Source organism: Lucilia sericata, unplaced genomic scaffold (assembly GCF_015586225.1).
Source record: "Lucilia sericata isolate MDLA Ls3-8-SP2 unplaced genomic scaffold, ASM1558622v1 Contig000418F_arrow, whole genome shotgun sequence".
NCBI classification, from domain to species: domain Eukaryota; kingdom Metazoa; phylum Arthropoda; class Insecta; order Diptera; family Calliphoridae; genus Lucilia; species Lucilia sericata.
Window position 1 is genome coordinate 94,678 of NW_023994435.1, and position 18,649 is coordinate 113,326.

General features: G+C 26.7%; 1 protein-coding gene across 3 annotated transcripts in view; it reads left to right on the top strand.

The window, feature by feature from the left end:
• LOC119604677 (adenylate cyclase type 9) overlaps nucleotides 1-18,096 on the top strand; it is a 97,739-nt gene extending 79,643 nt beyond the window's left edge. For all 3 annotated transcript variants that reach the window (XM_037957450.1, XM_037957451.1, XM_037957453.1), the window contains exons 3-5: nucleotides 9,559-10,701; nucleotides 10,994-11,094; nucleotides 11,161-18,096. In XM_037957450.1, the coding sequence (XP_037813378.1) occupies nucleotides 9,559-10,701; nucleotides 10,994-11,094; nucleotides 11,161-14,255 (4,339 nt within the window). In that variant the 3' untranslated portion in view covers nucleotides 14,256-18,096. The remainder of the gene's footprint in view (nucleotides 1-9,558; nucleotides 10,702-10,993; nucleotides 11,095-11,160) is intronic.
• The last annotated feature ends 553 nt before the right edge of the window (nucleotides 18,097-18,649 follow it).

Consider the following 18,649-nt stretch of genomic DNA (forward strand, 5'->3'; position numbering starts at 1 on the left):
GAAAATTTTATATAAAAAGAAAATTAATCGAAAATCTTCTATAAAAAGAAAATTTATCGAAAATTTTCTTTAAAAAAGAAAATTTATTTCTATAAAAAGAAACTTTTCAAAGATGAGCTATAAACAGAAAATGTATCGAAAATGTTTAATAAAAAGGAAAAGTAATAAAAAGAAAATTAAAAAAAAAAATTATTTTAAAAAAGAATGTATGAAAAATTTTTTATAAAATAGAAATTTATCGAAAATTTTCTATCAGAAAAAACTTATCAAAAAATTTCTTTAAAAAGAAATTTTATCAAAGACGTTCTATTAGAACGAATTTGAAACAAAAACCTTCTATAAAAAGAAATGTTAACAAAAATTATCTATAAAAAGAAACTTGATCGGAAATCTTCTGTTAAAACAAAATGTATCGAATATTTCCTATAAAAAGGGAAAATTTTCGAAAAATTTATATAAAAAAAAAATTTTCGAAAAATTTATATAAAAAAGAAATTTTTTCGAAAAATTTATATAAAAAGGAAAATTTATCGAAAATTTTCTATAAAAAAGAAAATTTATCGAAAATTTTCTATAAAAAACAAAATTTATCGAAAATTTTCTATTAAAAACAAAATTTATAGAAAATTTTCTATAAAAAACTAAATTTATCGAAATAAAAAGAAAATTAATCGAAAATTTTCTATAAAAAGAAAATTAATCGAAAATTTTCTATAAAAAGAAAATTAATCGAAAATTTTCTATAAAAAGAAAATTAATCGAAAATTTTCTATAAAAAGAAAATGAATCGAAAATTTTTTATAAAAAGAAAATGAATCGAAAATTTTCTATAAAAAGAAAATTAATCTAAAATTTTCTATAAAAGGAAAATTAATCGAAAATTTTCTATAAAAAGAAAATTAATCGAAAATTTTCTATAAAAATAAAATGAATCGAAAATTTTATATAAAAAGAAAATTAATCGAAAATCTTCTATAAAAAGAAAATTTATCGAAAATTTTCTTTAAAAAAGAAAATTTATTTCTATAAAAAGAAACTTTTCAAAGATGAGCTTTAAACAGAAAATGTATCGAAAATGTTTAATAAAAAGGAAAAGTAATAAAAAGAAAATTAAAAAAAAAATTATTTTAAAAAAGAATGTATGAAAAATTTTTTATAAAATAGAAATTTATCGAAAATTTTCTATCAGAAAAAACTTATCAAAAAATTTCTTTAAAAAGAAAATTTATCAAAGACGTTCTGTTAGAACGAATTTGAAACAAAAACCTTCTATAAAAAGAAATGTTAACAAAAATTATCTATAAAAAGAAACTTGATCGGAAATCTTCTGTTAAAACAAAATGTATCGAATATTTCCCATAAAATGCTAATTTATCGAAAATTGTTTTTAGTTTACATTCCTTTAAAGTTCTCATATAACTAAGATACACAAATATTCTCACTTTTAAACTAATGTTGTTTTATGTGCAATAAACATTAAAACTTAAATCGATATTTAGTAAATTTTCTAAAAAGTTGAAACATTAAGCTGCAAACGACAATATTTAGTCGGTTGGGGTAGGTTTCCTGTGGTATACATATTAAACATTCAAATTCCTAACATCTTCATAAGAATAGAATGAAAGTTTTCTCAAGAAATTATAACAAACAAATGATAAATTTTGAAATCTTTTGTGGCATTACAAACTTTATTTAGTTTCTCTACAATTTCTTTCTCTTTTCATTTCAAATTACAATCAACTTCAAAAATTCAAGGTCTAGTAAACTTTTCTTATACTTTTCTTTTTCCATTCAATGTCTCGGTTCATTAGTGGCCATATGATGATGTTTATTTAGGTTAAGATTTCTTACAAATAATTTTTCAGGGCCATATTTTCGAATAATTTTTTTTTGTTTTGTTTATATTTACCAAAGGAAGTAAACAAAGCCGTCAATATATATAAATAATCTAGTTAATGGTTTTCTTATTTATTAACAAAAATAATCATCAATTAAATTATTGTCGAAAAAAATTATTGCTTTATTAGCAAATATTGTTTATGTCATAATTTTTTTATTTGCAAAAAAAAAAATTCGCTATGTTTATTAAACAAAATTTTAAGAAAATAAAATTGTGAGATATTTATATGGATTTTTTTCAAATGTGTATCCTGTTAATGGCGTATTTTGTGCCGTCATGAGAGAAAATACTATTAATGAGTGTGATAATATTTTTATTTAAAAAATATGGAAAAAGATAAGAATAGAAATTTATAAACATTCAAAATATTCTTTTTAGTAATTTTTTAATTCGATAAAATTTTCTTCTTTATGGAAATTTTCGATAAATTTTCTTTTTTGTAGAAAATTTTCCATAAATTTTCTTTTTTATAGAAAATTTTCCATACATTTTTGTTTCTATAGAAAATTTTCGATAAATTTTATTTTTTATAGAAAATTTTCGATTTGACCGATAAGAACGGATAATCGATAGTATGGTTAAAAGCAGTATACCAGATAGAAATCAAATATAAGCAACATGCTTATGTAAAGGGACGATCAGTAGAAACGGTGTTTAATGAAGTTGTCCACTATATAGGTGAATCCTTCGATAGTAAACTCTATACACGCGCCTTCAACAATACACTGATACTCCTTTCGAATCCTTAGACCAGTTTTATGTTGATCCAGTTACGCAGCAACCGGTGCTAAGGAACAGTTGGATAAGCTGAAAGATGTATGATATGGCCATCAGGAAAAGGGTATTTTGCGGTACACCACAGGGCGAAATTTTGTCCCCTTTAGCCTCCTAAGGAGCCTAACCGTGAAAGGATTTAGATCTGTCTGCTATGCAGATAATACTTCTAAGGGGAAAGGAACACGGTATTGAGCTTGGCTCAATCTAGAGTCCTCAATGTTAACCCGTCGAAGACGCAAATGTGTCTTTTCATAAGAAATACAAAAATTTCTGAGTATATTTAACCCTGTTTCCTGGGCAAGAAGATACCGGTGACAGACAGAGTTAATTACTTCGGTGTAATCCTGGAGACTCCACATAGAGGAAAGGATTAACAAGGCACATCGTTGCTGGGCGCTATGTAGAAGAACCATAGGCATGAAATGGGGCCTTAGTCCTACTATTGGCTTTATAAATGTGTAATTATACTTACGTCAACCAAGGCACTGGAAACAATGCTAGATATTCAACCCATTGAAACATGCATATATAAGATTTGAAGCGGCACTTACAGCCGAACAGCTCGTAATTTTAGGCAAGTAAAGTTAAACCTTTCAGGGTCAAAAATAATTTATGTCTAGAAAAAAACTTGAAAACTTATATTTAAGATAATTTGGGTATGCTGAATCCGGGAAAAATAATATTTTTTGAATTTAAGTTTTCCCTAGTGAGTTATAGAAGGTCAAAGTTAAATGTCGAATATATTCGGCATTCGAAAAATAGTCTCCAAAAAGTACCACCAATATTTTTTATGAATTTTTTTTTTTTGTAAAATGTCTTCTTAAACTTCTTTCAATACAATACAATTTAAATCTGCATAGTCCGATCTCCTAAAATACGATTTTTTTGGCCATTAAATGAAGCTGTTTTTTAAACGTTGTTAAAAAGCTCCTTTTAAAAAGTAGTCATAAGTACAATTTCTTAAAATCTGATTTTTAAATACTTTTAAAATACGGAAGATCTTTCGAAATCTTAATTATAAATATAATAAAGTCTTCATTTTCATCTTAGAGAAAAAAATTAAAACTAAAGTTAAATATTATACCAAAAAAATGCTTAAAAACAGAGTCTATCGTAATGTCGAATATATTCGACAAAACCACGGAAAGGGTTAAATCTAAGACTATATAAGCTCTAACCGAATACTCATGCAGAGGTAAGGTTCACATCATACCTAGGCCACTCGGGAGTAGTCGGCAATGAAAGAGCGAATGTAGTAGCTTTAAAGAGAAGGGAGCTCGAGGTAGTTAACCTGACGAACGAAATTTAAAATTATAGGTGAGAGTAACCTATAAGGTCTCCTGGAATAATGAAACCGTGGGTAGAACTACAAAGATCCTATGGGGTGACCCTTAGGATTTACGTCCTGGAAACTGAGTTTCTAAACATCGGACCAATAGAAATTTAAAATTATAGGTGAGAGAACCCTACAAGGTCTCCTGGAATAATGAAACCGTGGGTAGAACTACAATGATCCTATGGGGTGACCCTTAGGATTTACGTCCAGGAAACTGAGTTTCTAAACATCGGACCGATAGTGCCCTAGGTGTACTTCTTCGGATTTGATGTAATTTCATCCTCTTATCAACCTAACCTAAAATTTTCGATAAATTTTCTTTTTTGTAGAAAATTTTCTATAAATTTTCTTATTTATTAAAAATTTTCGATCATTTTTTTAAAAAGAAAATATTTGGTAAATTTTCTTCTTTATAGAAAATTTTTGATAAATTTTCTTCTTTATAGAAATTTTCGATTATTTTCTTTTTTATACAAAAATTTTCTATAAATTTTCTTTTTTATAAAAATTTTTCGATCAATTTTCTTCTTATTAAAAAATCTTTTTTCTTTTAATAAAATGTTCGACAAATTTTCTTCTTTATAGAAATTGAAATTCTTTTTATTTCAATATTTTCAATTTAATGAAATTTTTTTTCTAAATATTATTTTTTATTGAAAATTTTCTAAAACTGTTTTTTTTATAGAAAACTTTCAATAAATGTTCTCCTAATAGAACAATTTCTATAAATTTTCTTTTTAAGAATATGGTCGACAAATTTCCACTTTAAAGAAAATTTTGGATAAATATTCTTTCTATAGAAATTATTCGTTAAGTTTTATTTTTGTAGAGAATATTCCATAAATTTTCTTTTATAGCAAATATTTGTTGAATTTTCATATTATTTTCTCGTTAAATTTTCTTTCTATGAACAATTTTCAATTAATTGTATTCTTTATAAATTTTCGATAAATTCTCCTTTTATAGAAAATTTTCAAAATAGAAATTCAATTAATCAAAAAGTGATCCTTATCAAAAAAAAGCAACTTAATGATCTCCAATTTTTCTAAACATTAAACATTTTCATTTTTTATCACAAACGATTAAATATATTTTTAGGACAATTATAATTATATAAAATAACACACATACAAATTCCCATGTGATATGACATTTAACGTTCAATCGAATAATGTCCCCTTATAGTCTCCAATGAGCCACTGAAAAATGTTTTTTCCTTCTAAAACACATATCCTCTTTCTACTTTTTCTATGCTGTTCTCATTACGTTGAATAGAAAGCAAAATAACTTCTAATTGTTCTACACGTATTTGTCATTAAAGTTGACGACAAACAATCATTATGACCGCATTAAACTAATGTTTTATAACAAAGTTTTACTCAAATAACATGATTTCATACAAACATATGAATGTATGTATATGCTTACTAACTGTATTTAGTAATAATGAGATAATCATTTAAAAACAAACAAACAACAAAGTGAATAAGTGTTTATGGTTTAGGAAATCTACTTTAATGATTTTTAGATAGACTTAACAATTTTATTGTTGTAGCCACCATTATAATGGAGTTTGTTATATAAATAGTTAGAAATTACTAGTAAATAATTGACCTAATACTTGCAACATATTCATGTAAACAAAGGGCATATTCTTACAAATTAAAGGTTATTTAAAGCACATTGAAATAAATTTATGTTTATTGTAGAAATACACCAATTTTCCTATATTTTCTCTAATTAACAACGTAAATTACTTAAACACATTTTTCATACTAACTAAACTACATACATATCTGTAATAAATATTAAATACTGAAAATTATCGATTTTTGTGGTGTTGAACAATTTCTTTTTTAATTACATTTACAACTACACGTACATATTTCTAATACAACTTTTTTCATTATTTTCACAAGCGCATACACACACACTTAAATTAATCTCTAGAAATTTTATACTTTTCCTTGCTGCAAAACGCTTTTAATAGAGTTTTTCTCAGCTTCGAACAGCAACTTATTAAAGAAGTTTTAATTGCACTTAATTAGTAATAATAACTCAGCAAAATGTGTTAAAAAGCAAACACAGTGAATGATTGCAAATGTTTATAATGAAACAGATTATGTTTGCGCACGTGTTTGCTCTAAAAAGGATTTGTTATTAACGAACAGCGCTAAGTTTAATAGTAGTTTGAATTGTTAGAACAATATTTTTTTTAATCTAATTGCTTTTAAATTTTGCGTGAATCTCACCCCAAAAAAAATTTCGTGAAATTTTCTTCTTTATAGACAATTTTTAATAATTTTTTTCTTTTTTAGAAATTTTTCCATAAATTTCTTTTTTTAGAAAATGTTCGTAATTTTCTTTTTATAGAAAATTTTCATTAAATTTTCTTTTTATAGAAAATTTTCATTAAATTTTCTTTTTATAGAAAATTTTCGTAATTTTCTTTTTATAGAAAATTTTCATTAAATTTTCTTTTTATAGAAAATTTTCATTAAATTTTCTTTTTATAGAAAATTTTCATTAAATTTTCTTTTTATAGAAAATTTTCATTAAATTTTCTTTTTATAGAAAATTTTCATTAAGGTTTCTTTTCATAGGAAATTTTCGTTAAATTTTCTTTTTGTAAAAAATTTTCATTAAATTTTCTTCTTATAGAAAATTCTCATTAATTTTCTTTTTATAGAAAAATTTCATTAAATTTTCTTTTTATAGAAAATTTTCATTAAATTTTCTTTTTAAAGAAAATTTTCATTAAAATTTCTTTTTATAGAAAATTTTCATTAAATTTCTTTTTATAGAAAATGTTCATTAAATTTTCTTTTTTTTTAAATTTTCATTAAATTTTCCTTTTATAGATAATTTTCATTAAATTTTCTTTTTATAGATAATTTTCATTAAATTTTCTTTTTATAGAAAATTTTCATTAAATTTTCTTTTTATAGAAAATTTTCATTAAATTTTCTTTTTTAGAAAATTTTCATTAAATTTTCTTTTTATAGAAAATTTTCATTAAATTTTCTTTTTATAGAAAATTTTAATTAAATTTTCTTTTTATAGAAAATTTTAATTAAATTTTCTTTTTATAGAAAATTTTAATTAAATTTTCTTTTTATAGAAAATTTTCATTAAATTTTCTTTTTATAGAAAATATTCATTAAATTTTCTTTTTATAGAAAATTTTCATTAAATTTTCTTTTTATAGAAAATTGTCATTAAATTTTCTTTTTATAGAAAATTTTCATTAAATTTTCTTTTTATAGAAAATTTTCATTAAATTTTCTTTTTATAGAAAATTTTCATTAAATTTCTTTTTTATTTTCTTTTTATAGAAAATTTTCATTAAATTTTCTTTTTATAGAAAATTTTCATTAAATTTTCTTTTTATAGAAAATTTTCATTAAATTTTCTTTTTATAGAAAATTTTAATTAAATTTTCTTTTTATAGAAAATTTTAATTAAATTTTCTTTTTATAGAAAATTTTAATTAAATTTTCTTTTTATAGAAAATTTTCATTAAATTTTCTTTTTATAGAAAATATTCATTAAATTTTCTTTTTATAGAAAATTTTCATTAAATTTTCTTTTTATAGAAAATTGTCATTAAATTTTCTTTTTATAGAAAATTTTCATTAAATTTTCTTTTTATAGAAAATTTTCATTAAATTTTCTTTTTATAGAAAATTTTCATTAAATTTTCTTTTTATAGAAAATTTTCATTAAATTTTCTTTTTATAGAAAATTTTCATTAAATTTTCTTTTTATAGAAAATTTTCATTAAATTTTCTTTTTATAGAAAATTTTCATTAAATTTTCTTTTTATAGAAAATTTTCATTAAATTTTCTTTTTATAGAAAATTTTCATTAAATTTTCTTTTTATAGAAAATTTTCATTAAATTTTCTTTTTATAGAAAATTTTCATTAAATTTTCTTTTTATAGATAATTTTCATTAAATTTTCTTTTTATAGAAAATTTTCATTAAATTTTCTTTTTATAGAAAATTTTCATTAAATTTTCTTTTTATAGATAATTTTCATTAAATTTTCTTTTTATAGAAAATTTTCATTAAATTTTCTTTTTATTGAAAATTTTCATTAAATTTTCTTTTTATAGAAAATTTTCATTAAATTTTCTTTTTATAGAAAATTTTCATTAAATTTTCTTTTTATAGAAAATTTTCATTAAATTTTGTATTTATAGAAAATTTTCATTAAATTTCCTTTTTATAGAAAATTTTCATTAAATTTTCTTTTTATAGAAAATTTTCATTAAATTTCCTTTTTATAGAAAATTTTCATTAAATTTTCTTTTTATTGAAAATTTTCATTAAATTTTCTTTTTATAGAAAATTTTCATTAAATTTTCTTTTTATAGAAAATTTTCATTAAATTTTCTTTTCATAGAAAATTTTCATTAAATTTTCTTTTCATAGAAAATTTTCATTACATTTTCTTTTCATAGAAAATTTTCATTAAATTTTCTTTTTATAGAAAATTTTCATTAAATTTTCTTTTTATAGAAAATTTTCATTAAATTTTCTTTTTATAGATAATTTTCATTAAATTTTCTTTTTATAGATAATTTTTCTTTTTTATAGGAAATTTTCATTAAATTTTCTTTTTATAGAAAATTTTCATTAAATTTTCTTTTTATAGAAAATTTTCATTAAATTTTCTTTTTATAGAAAATTTTCATTAAATTTTCTTTTTATAGAAAATTTTCATTAAATTTTCTTTTTATAGAAAATTTTCATTAAATTTTCTTTTTATAGAAAATTTTCATTAAATTTTCTTTTTATAGAAAATTTTCATTAAATTTTCTTTTTATAGAAAATTTTCATTAAATTTTTTTTTTATAGAAAATTTTCATTAAATTTTCTTTTTATAGAAAATTTTCATTAAATTTTCTTTTTATAGAAAATTTTCGTTAAAAATTCATTTGTTAGAAAAATTTTGATAAATTTTTTCTTTGTATACAAAATTTTCCTTGAATTTTTTTATAGAAAATTTTCGATAAATTTACGTTAAAATTTATTAAAAAATTCTAAATTTTCTTTATTTTCTTATTAACATTTTTTCTTAAACTTTATTTTTATAACATTTTCATTAAATTTTCTTTCTTAGAAAAATTGCGTTAAATTTCTTTATACATTTTTTGCAAAATTTTCTTTAAAAGGAAAATAAAATAATTTCAAAGGAAACGTTCGTTAAATTTCTTTTTATATTGGGTTCTGTTTCTTAACATTGGGAACCACTGAATTATTCTTTTATAATCCCAAAAATGTAATATGTCAAATACACGCTTCAGACTTTTCAAAGTTCATCTATAAGTTTTGCTAAGATAAGCGAAAACAAAAAAATGGGGGAAAAACCAAACAAATTAAAATTTAGTTTATTGAATAATTTCTGTTAAAGGCATTAGTGTCCTTAAAGGATAACAAAGTATTTAAAATTTTTATAAAAAACCAAAAATCATTTTTACTTAAGTATTTATTAGCCAGAAGATAATTAAATTTAATTAAAAATTTTCCTTTTTTCTAGATTTACTCTCTCGTACATACTGCTCTGTTCGGTAGCCTGGTTTTTCTACTTCCTCGTGGATGGCGGTTCAGAAGACTTTTGGCGTCCTATCTCAAGTTCCTTTTCTCTTATATCGCTTATAACAATCGTGGCCATATGCTTTACACACTGGGATATGTATCGAGCAAATCACATAGCCACATCCGCAATTACGGCGGGAATATTGTGTGCTACGTCACTAATATTTCTCACATATACAGGGCGAGCTTTTAGCCCACTGGGTCATTTTGCCATTTGTTTAGAAATAGTCCTGCTGATCTATACCGCCCTACCCATGACGCTGTGGTTGAGTGCGGCCATAGCCGTCAGCTATACCATACTGTTTGAGGTGGTTACCCATATGGTGGTGGCAGGAAATGCTGTGCATGGAGCGACGGCAGATTTTAGTTATAAAATTCTATTCTTAAGGATACTTTGTCATGTGTGTGTACATTTGGTGGGTTTGCATGTGTTGGTCATGAATTTGGTGCGAATGCGTGGTACTTTCATGAAGGTGGGTCAAAATTTACTAGTCAGACGTCAGCTGGAGTTAGAGAAACAATTGAAGGAGAAAATGATTCACTCGGTAATGCCGCCTAAAGTTGCTGACATGTTGTTGAATGAGGGAGGCATTGATGGTAATAATGATGGTTCCATTAAGCCCGAATCACATTATATGCGTCCGAGGCCCTCGAATGATGTGAAGTCTTTATTTCGTCCCTTTCACATGCATAGTATGGAAAATGTCAGTATACTTTTTGCCGATATTGTGGGCTTTACACGAATGTCTTCAACGAAAACCGCCGAACAGTTGGTGGAAATTTTGAATGATCTCTTCGAAAGATTCGATGATTTATGTACGTTAAATGGTTGCGAGAAAATCTCTACCCTAGGTGATTGTTATTATTGTGTATCGGGCTGTCCGGAACCTAGGCCGGATCATGCTATATGTTGTGTGGAAATGGGTTTGGGTATGATAGATGCTATGCGTTGTTTTGATGCTCAGCGGCATGAAGGTGTTAAAATGCGTGTGGGTGTTCACACGGGCACCGTTTTGTGCGGTATAGTTGGTACGAGGAGGGTCAAGTTTGATGTCTGGAGTAATGATGTCTCGTTGGCTAATAAGTGAGTAAAATAAACACCTACATTAAGTAATACATTACCATTATTATACAATTTTTATTCAATTAAAAGTAATTGTAATTGAAAAACACCAACTACAAGTAATTGTAATTGAAAAATCACAAGTAATTGTAATTGAAAAGCAATAATCACAACTAATTATAATTGAGCAATAGTAATTACAATTATAATAATTGTAATTGAAGAATTCAATTACAACTAGATGTATTTTAAAAATTAATTAGCTTTCCCCAAACCATTTTTTAAAATTTACTATCATTAAATTATATTTTAGAATGGAGTCCTCTGGTAAACCTGAACAAGTTCATATATCCGAAGAAACGGCAAGTTTTCTGGGTGAAGCTTATTATCTAGATGAAGGAGAAGAGGTTTTTGGTAAATTTTTAAATATTTTCAAAACTTTAAAAAAGATTTATAAATTTTTTTTTCCCATTTGTACAGGTCATCGCACCTATTTTGTGGTGGGTCGCCGAAAAGACATCTCCCGCGCCAACAGTTTATGTCCCAGTGTACATGCCAACTCAGCAAGCAGTCATTTACAGCTGCCCGGCATACCAGGACAACCCATCTCGTTAACGCAAAGTGCTACCAACATTTCTGTTATACATCCCAATGTTCCACCCGCTTCACCGGTGGGTCAACTATCAACATCCTTAAATCCTTCGCCTGTACTCTCAATACGACCAAGACTGACTTCGTTAAGCATGAAATTGCGCAAAAAATCACAATCCCGGGAAATGGATGTTGAACGTGGCATTATACACCCCGCTGCAGCGGGAATACCTCCCGTTATAGTTTGTCGTGAAAGACCAAAGATAATAATAACAACGAAAAGTTTACCTGGGAGTTTGGATTCTGAAAATGAACCTGAACAAACGAATGATGAGAGCCAAGAGTCCAATAAAAATGGCAAAACTGCAGTAGGCAATAGTAGACCAAAGATAAGATTAAAGGTATGGAAGGTACCGAGATTTCTTAAGAAACTGGAGGATATTGGTAAGACAAATGAAAAGTCTACCAACACCGAGGTAAGCATCAGCTTAATGCATCCTGTACCAAAGACACCCACGGGAAACGAAGAGACCGTAGCTTTTATAGAACCCAATGGTTATCAACCGCTGCAACCTGTGGTAGTGGAAAATAATAAACCTAACACCAATATGCTGGAAATACCACATAAACCCGCGCTGCATCATGTGGCCACTTCAACGGGTATAAGTAACAATGTTAATCGTTCTCCCGATGCCAGTTGTTGTTCTCCCGGTCAATACTCCATGTTCGATGACATTATTGATATAAGATCATACATTAGTCAGTCTCGTAGTGATATCTCTCCATTTGGTAGATCTGGTAGCTATCGTTCACAGTGCGGTAGAAGTGGACAATCGGAAACCTCACCATTACCTAGACCCAGAGCTTCCACCTTGACGGCAGCCAAAGCGGAGGGAGTGAATAATAACAATGCCGCACAACCACTAATTGTACCTGGTGCAGCTACTGCACATCAACCTACACACTCACGTAACTCCAGCATATGGCCGGATGGTTTAAGTATATGTCCCTCCGCCACTTCCCGCAAAGATTCTGGCATCAAAAGTAATTCACGCCGTTCATCGATACAACAGCAAATATATGCCCTTAACCAAACCGCCATTAGTACTCACCGTGTTTCCGGCTATTTTACCAGTTCAACTTCCAGCATCTCCAATTTGGGAGATGTACAAAATGTACCCAATGTGCCACTACCTGCCGCCATGATGCCACCACCGCCGCCTGAAGATTTTGCAAGTGGACAAGTTGCTGATCCGTTGGCCGCTTGCTTACAACAACTGCGCAAACAATCAGATCTCCAGCTGATACGCTGTGTACGTGATAATGCCAAATCCCAAAGGAGTTATCTAGTCAAACCTCCTCTTAGGAAATTTAGTTTATACTTCAAATCCCGCCAAATGGAAAGAGACTTTCGTTCGAAAGCCCATAGATTTGGTAATGAAAGTGAAACGGAAGGACCTCCCACATTAGCCACGCCCAGATATAATACTTACATAGATATTTTCGTGGGTTTGGCGGTTTATTTGTGTATTTCCATCTCTTTATTCCTGATGACACCCAATACGGTTACTCCCAGTTTTCGTCTATGGGTGTCGCTTTTCACCTGCTTTACCGCCATACAAATTTTCGCTTTATTTCTCTTTACCCGCCAAATGTGTCGCAGACATTCCACCCACACTAGGACGAAAGTGGCCAATAGCGAATCCTGTGCCGATCGTTTATTTGAGGCCATTTCCAGTTGGTATCCTTGGCACATTTGTTTGGCAGTATTAATGGCCATGCCGGTTATTTTAATTATAGCGAATTTTCTTTTATTGGATCTCAATGAACTGGAGGCATTCGAATATCATTATGGTTTTCTGATATTTGTGTGCATAGTCCATTTCTGCAATTTTACCCAATTGAACTGTTGGATGCGCAATATTTTGGCCTTTCTAGCAGCTTTATGTTTTGTGGGCATAGCTGTTTCCCAACTATTGGTCTACTCAAATCGTTCCGATGCCACCGAGTCCGCCGCATCTCTACTCAATGCCACCCGTTTGCCGCATCTCCGTCGGGATGTGGCCAAATATATTATCGAAGAAATTAAATGGTTTCAAGATTATCATGTCGAAATCTATTTGGATTTATTTCTCATACTTGTGTTAGTATGGTTTCTGAATCGGGAATTTGAAATTGGTTATCGTTTAACATTCTATGGTAATGCGGTGGCCAATCAGGATAAGATACGTGTCCAAAATATGAAAAATCAAGCTGACATGTTGCTGCACAACATTATACCCAAACATGTGGCTGAACATTTAAAAAATACCGCCAAATATTCCGAAAATCATCATAATGTTGGTATTATTTTTGCCTCCATTGTTAACTTTAACGAAATGTACGATGAAAGCTATTTGGGAGGCAAGGAATATCTGAGAGTTCTCAATGAACTGATAGGAGATTTTGATGAGTTGTTATCGCGTCCAGAATTCAAATGTGTGGAGAAAATTAAAACTATTGGTTCCACATTTATGGCAGCTAGTGGTTTGGATCCCAATCATCGTGGCGATGGCTATGAACATATTTATGCCTTAATGGAATTTTCCATGGCCATGCAGGGTGTAGTGGATGCTTTCAATAAGGATCTATTGGAGTTTAATTTGATACTGCGCATAGGTTTCAATGTGGGCGATGTTACCGCTGGCGTTATAGGCACTAGTAAACTGCACTACGATATTTGGGGTGATGCGGTTAATGTGGCTTCTCGTATGGACTCCACTGGCGTTTCGAATCGTATACAAGTGGGTAAAGATTGTTTACCTTTTCTGGAAGCCAAATATGAATTTGAACCTCGTGGCAGTGTTTATGTTAAGGGTAAAGATAATATGGAAGTATTTTTATTCACCCGCCGAAAACCCGATCTTTTGGGTGATGACGAAGAGGAGGAAGAGACTCACAGTTCTCAGATGGGAAATGGTAAGCAGAATGGTAGTGTTAGTTAAATCATAAAGATGATTTGTTTTCTTTTAAACATACAAATTATATGATGGAGAAATTTTTCTATAAGAAACAAGACAAAGGCACAAGAAGCAGTTTTTGTTATATTGATGTGAAGTTTTCAAAAACTGCTTTTAACGGCCGGCCTGTTTCTTGAACATGAAAATGGCTTAGAGTTTTTGAGAAAAGTTTGCAACTGTATGGTGGCCATAAAGTTTTTCAAAATGCTATAGAATGATATATATTTTACTAAAACTTTTTTTGGCAACCAAGTCTAGAGGAAGAAATTGTATTTCTCTGATTTTACTTATTTATTATATTTATAAAGACCTACATGCAGTTTTCAAAAAATATCGAAATATTGCTGCATGTTATGGAAAACTCTGATTTACTCAAGCGATTACAAATGGTTTCAAATGCATACAATATGCGAAACTTAAATGTTTTGATAATTATATTAATCGAAGATATTTAGTTAAATGCCAACATGATATTTGCTATATCGAAAATCTTAAGATATATAACGAGCTTTGTATTACATATGTAAATTAGAATGGTGTATAATATTTACAAACATTTGTCCTTTAAATTATCTTATTATATATTTTACTTTTGATTCTTTAATTTATCTAATAATGACTAGCTTAAACCGATCGCATTACTAGACCTAAACAATTACTTTGTGTATTACGGAATTCTCTATATTAGGATCCAATTGTCTTAAAAATTAATAAACCTTTTCTTCAGATTACCTGTAGTTGGCTTAAATGTTATAGAAATATTCTTTGTAATTCTTTATTTTGTCTACTTTTTCCGATCGTTGGAATGGCATAGAAAGCAATTCTCTCATTTCCATTAACACAAGTACAAATTTTAAGTTGTCTTCCAAAAATCTATTTTCCAATTGCTATCTATATCTACATGAATAAACTGTTCAAACCTGTCAAAATGTGGACTAAAAACAACAAGTATGACCGACTTAAAGTTATATACCACTTGAGATACTCTTAAGAAATGTGATTGCCTTTATCCAGTTAAGATTTCTTATAACATTCTCGGTATTAGTTCAAAATATTGAAGAATTAAGCAATTTTTGGACACAAATTGAGACTTGCAGTTTCTCACCTGGGAAGTCATGTAAGAAAAGCTATTGATTAAAATAAAATTCTTAAAAATATAGATATATTATTTGGATCCCACAAGTTGTTTACACAAAATGTAACATATTTTCTTTAATTTTTACCTAATTTGACTTGCCATTCTATAACATATAAAGTCTATGTAAATATTTTTCAAAAAACCGTAACATTTTGTAAGCCATATCTTGCTGAAATCCAAAAAACCGATTCAAATAGTGAAAACTCTACTTGATAAAGAAAATAAATATATTTTATGAAGGACCATATTTGATTTTAGCTAAGCCATAAACCTTTCCTTTTTAGTAACCTAACACGAACTATTCCTAAAACGAATGTGAAAAAATAGTATGAAAAAAGAAACTCAGATCTGCACTTTACTTACGAAGGACCATATTTAGCAGGTTTAGTCAAGACATACACCTTATTATTTTTCTAATAACAAAATTCATATTATTCGTGAAATAGATAAGAAATCTAAATTGAACAAAAAGAGAACTAGTTACTAGGTATTTCTTTAAAAAAAAGTGGACTAGACTCTCTATAATATGAACAACAGAAAATGGAGTGGAAATCTGTAGCTTACGAGGGACCAGGCATGGAAAATACAACACTATTGTAATTTTTCAGTATTTTTTGACTACTCTATGGACTACTTATGAAAATAGAAAATATATTACTGTATAGACTGAACTAGATTTTAGATTACAAACTATGGACTAGACTAGCCAACAGACTAGTATATAGAGTAGTATATAACTTTTAAGTAATTTCTGACTACTCCATGAACTATTTTCATAAGTAGTTCATAGAGTAGTCAATATATTACTCCATAGACTTGCCCAAAAACTAGTCCATAGACTACACAATTAACTAGATTCTAAATTACAAATTATGGACTAGACTAGTCCACAGACAAGTCAATAGACTAGTTCATAGAGTAGTCCATAGAGTAGTCCAATATACACTACTAGTCAATTGTCTAGTCATTGAATAGCCAATTGAATAGTCCAAAGACAAACTAGTCTCAGACTATTCTATACACTAGTTCATAGACTTATCAATAGACTAGTTCATAGACTGGTCCATAGAATAGTCCAAAGACTAGTACTCACAATAGTCAATAGACTAATCTATAAACTAGTCAACAGACTAATCTACAAACTAGTCTATAGAATAGATCATTTACTAGTTAAAAGTCTAGTTCATACGGTTCTATTAATCGTCTTTCGAATAATCGAAATATGGACTTTTTGTCAAAAAAAGTTGAAGTAAACAATTATGTCCCAATAAAGTCAAAAAATTGACTTTAATGTAAGAATAAAATTAGAAATGTCAGAAAAAATCGACTTTTGTTAAATGACTAAAATGTGGAAAGTAGACTGACTTTTGCATAGCCTAGTTCCAGATTTGCCTAGACCATAGATTAGACCGTAGACTAGCCAATTGATTAGTCACTGAACTAGTCTATTGATGTAAAACTATTGAAGGTACTAAAAAGGACTCTTTATAATAAAAGTTAGTAATATGTCCATGCTGGTGAAGGACCATATTTGTTAGCCAAGACACAAACCATTTCCTTGTTAACTAAACACAACTATACTCAATTGAAATGCGTTCTTAAAATTTAAAAAAAGGCAACTAAAACTTTACTTACGAACATTCATATTTGTTAACAGTTTTAGCCGAGACACCAACCTTTTCTTTTTTCAGTAACGAAACACGAACTATGCTAAATAAATATAAAATTTTTTTATAATTCTTTTTTATATTCTTGCCGTTCAAAATACACATGTTTTTACACAAAAATATATACATTCAAAATGACATAATATTAAACATTTTATTAAATATAAAAATATATTTAAAAAATCAAAACAACAACTTGTATTTGATATGAATATGTCACGTATTTAGATGTATTAGCAAAATATTAACAATATAAAACAAATTGTTAAAAAATAAAAAAATGTATTAGAAAATCTTGTAAAAAAAATTAGAAAAAATTCTAAATATGTTATTTAAGAAACTAACTGTAATATTAACACTATTCAGAGAGTACTTAAGCAAATGGTCCCTTTGTTTAAAACTAGAAAAGGATAAAACCAAAAAAAAAAGTTGTCCATGTTTCCTACTAAAATAAAAGTAGTTTTTTAAAATTGACATTGCAAAAAGTATTAGATTAACTAAAGATAATATCAAACCGATATTAATTACTTTTAAAAAAAAAAGCTCAACATATAGAAACAAATTTAAAAAAAATCTTGAAATGAAATAAAAATACATGAAACGAACTCAAGTTTAAAACTGTTTTAAAACTAATTATAACAAATAAACATAATTAAATATTATCATAAAAAAACTTATTTATTATTAAAATAATAATAACAAGAAAAATCTTTATGTCTACACCTTTAAATAACAAAAAAAAAACAAAATCAATTTGTTACACATTTTTTAAAAAAAGAATTTTATATATTTTTTAAATATCATAAAACCGTAACAAAACAATTAAATGTCAAAGTTTACAACAACAAGCTTGTCACAGTCTTAAAACACAATCATTTAAAAAGAAACTGTGAACAGCCTTTATATTAAAAGAAAAACTTAAATATCCTATTACTCAAATAAATATTTATTGTGTATAAATTATAGTTTTATAAAAATGTTACTAATTTTTTAAATTGTATATATTTTTTTTTTGTTTTATTTAAGGCTTTCTTTTTTATTAAATATAATAAACAATTTTGTAAATTATTTTTTATTATTATTATTAAACTAAAACTTTTTATAAAATTTACTCTATTTAAACTATAAAAAAAAATTTTATATTGTATGTTAAGTTTTCCAATGTTATAGTTTTTATATGTACTTGTATGAAAAATCTATTTAAATATTTATATATAATAATTGTTAGTAATTAGCCAAAATAAAAACAAAAAAATTAACTCAATTATAAATATTAATTTTTAATATAAAATTGTTATTAATTTATAACAAAACTATAACAGTAACACAGTAAACAAAAGTGTAACAAGAAATCGAAAAAATATTTAAATATTACGGATATTATAAATAATTTATTTATATGAAAATAAAAATCATACACAAAAAATAATACGAAATTATTAGAACAAAAAGAAAATAAAATCAATCAAAAATATATTTTGAATGTTATTAGAAAAACTACATCCAATGCGTAAATTTATTATTATTAGAATCGTATGGAAATGGTAAGTAAGCATTATAAAGAGAAAAATCCA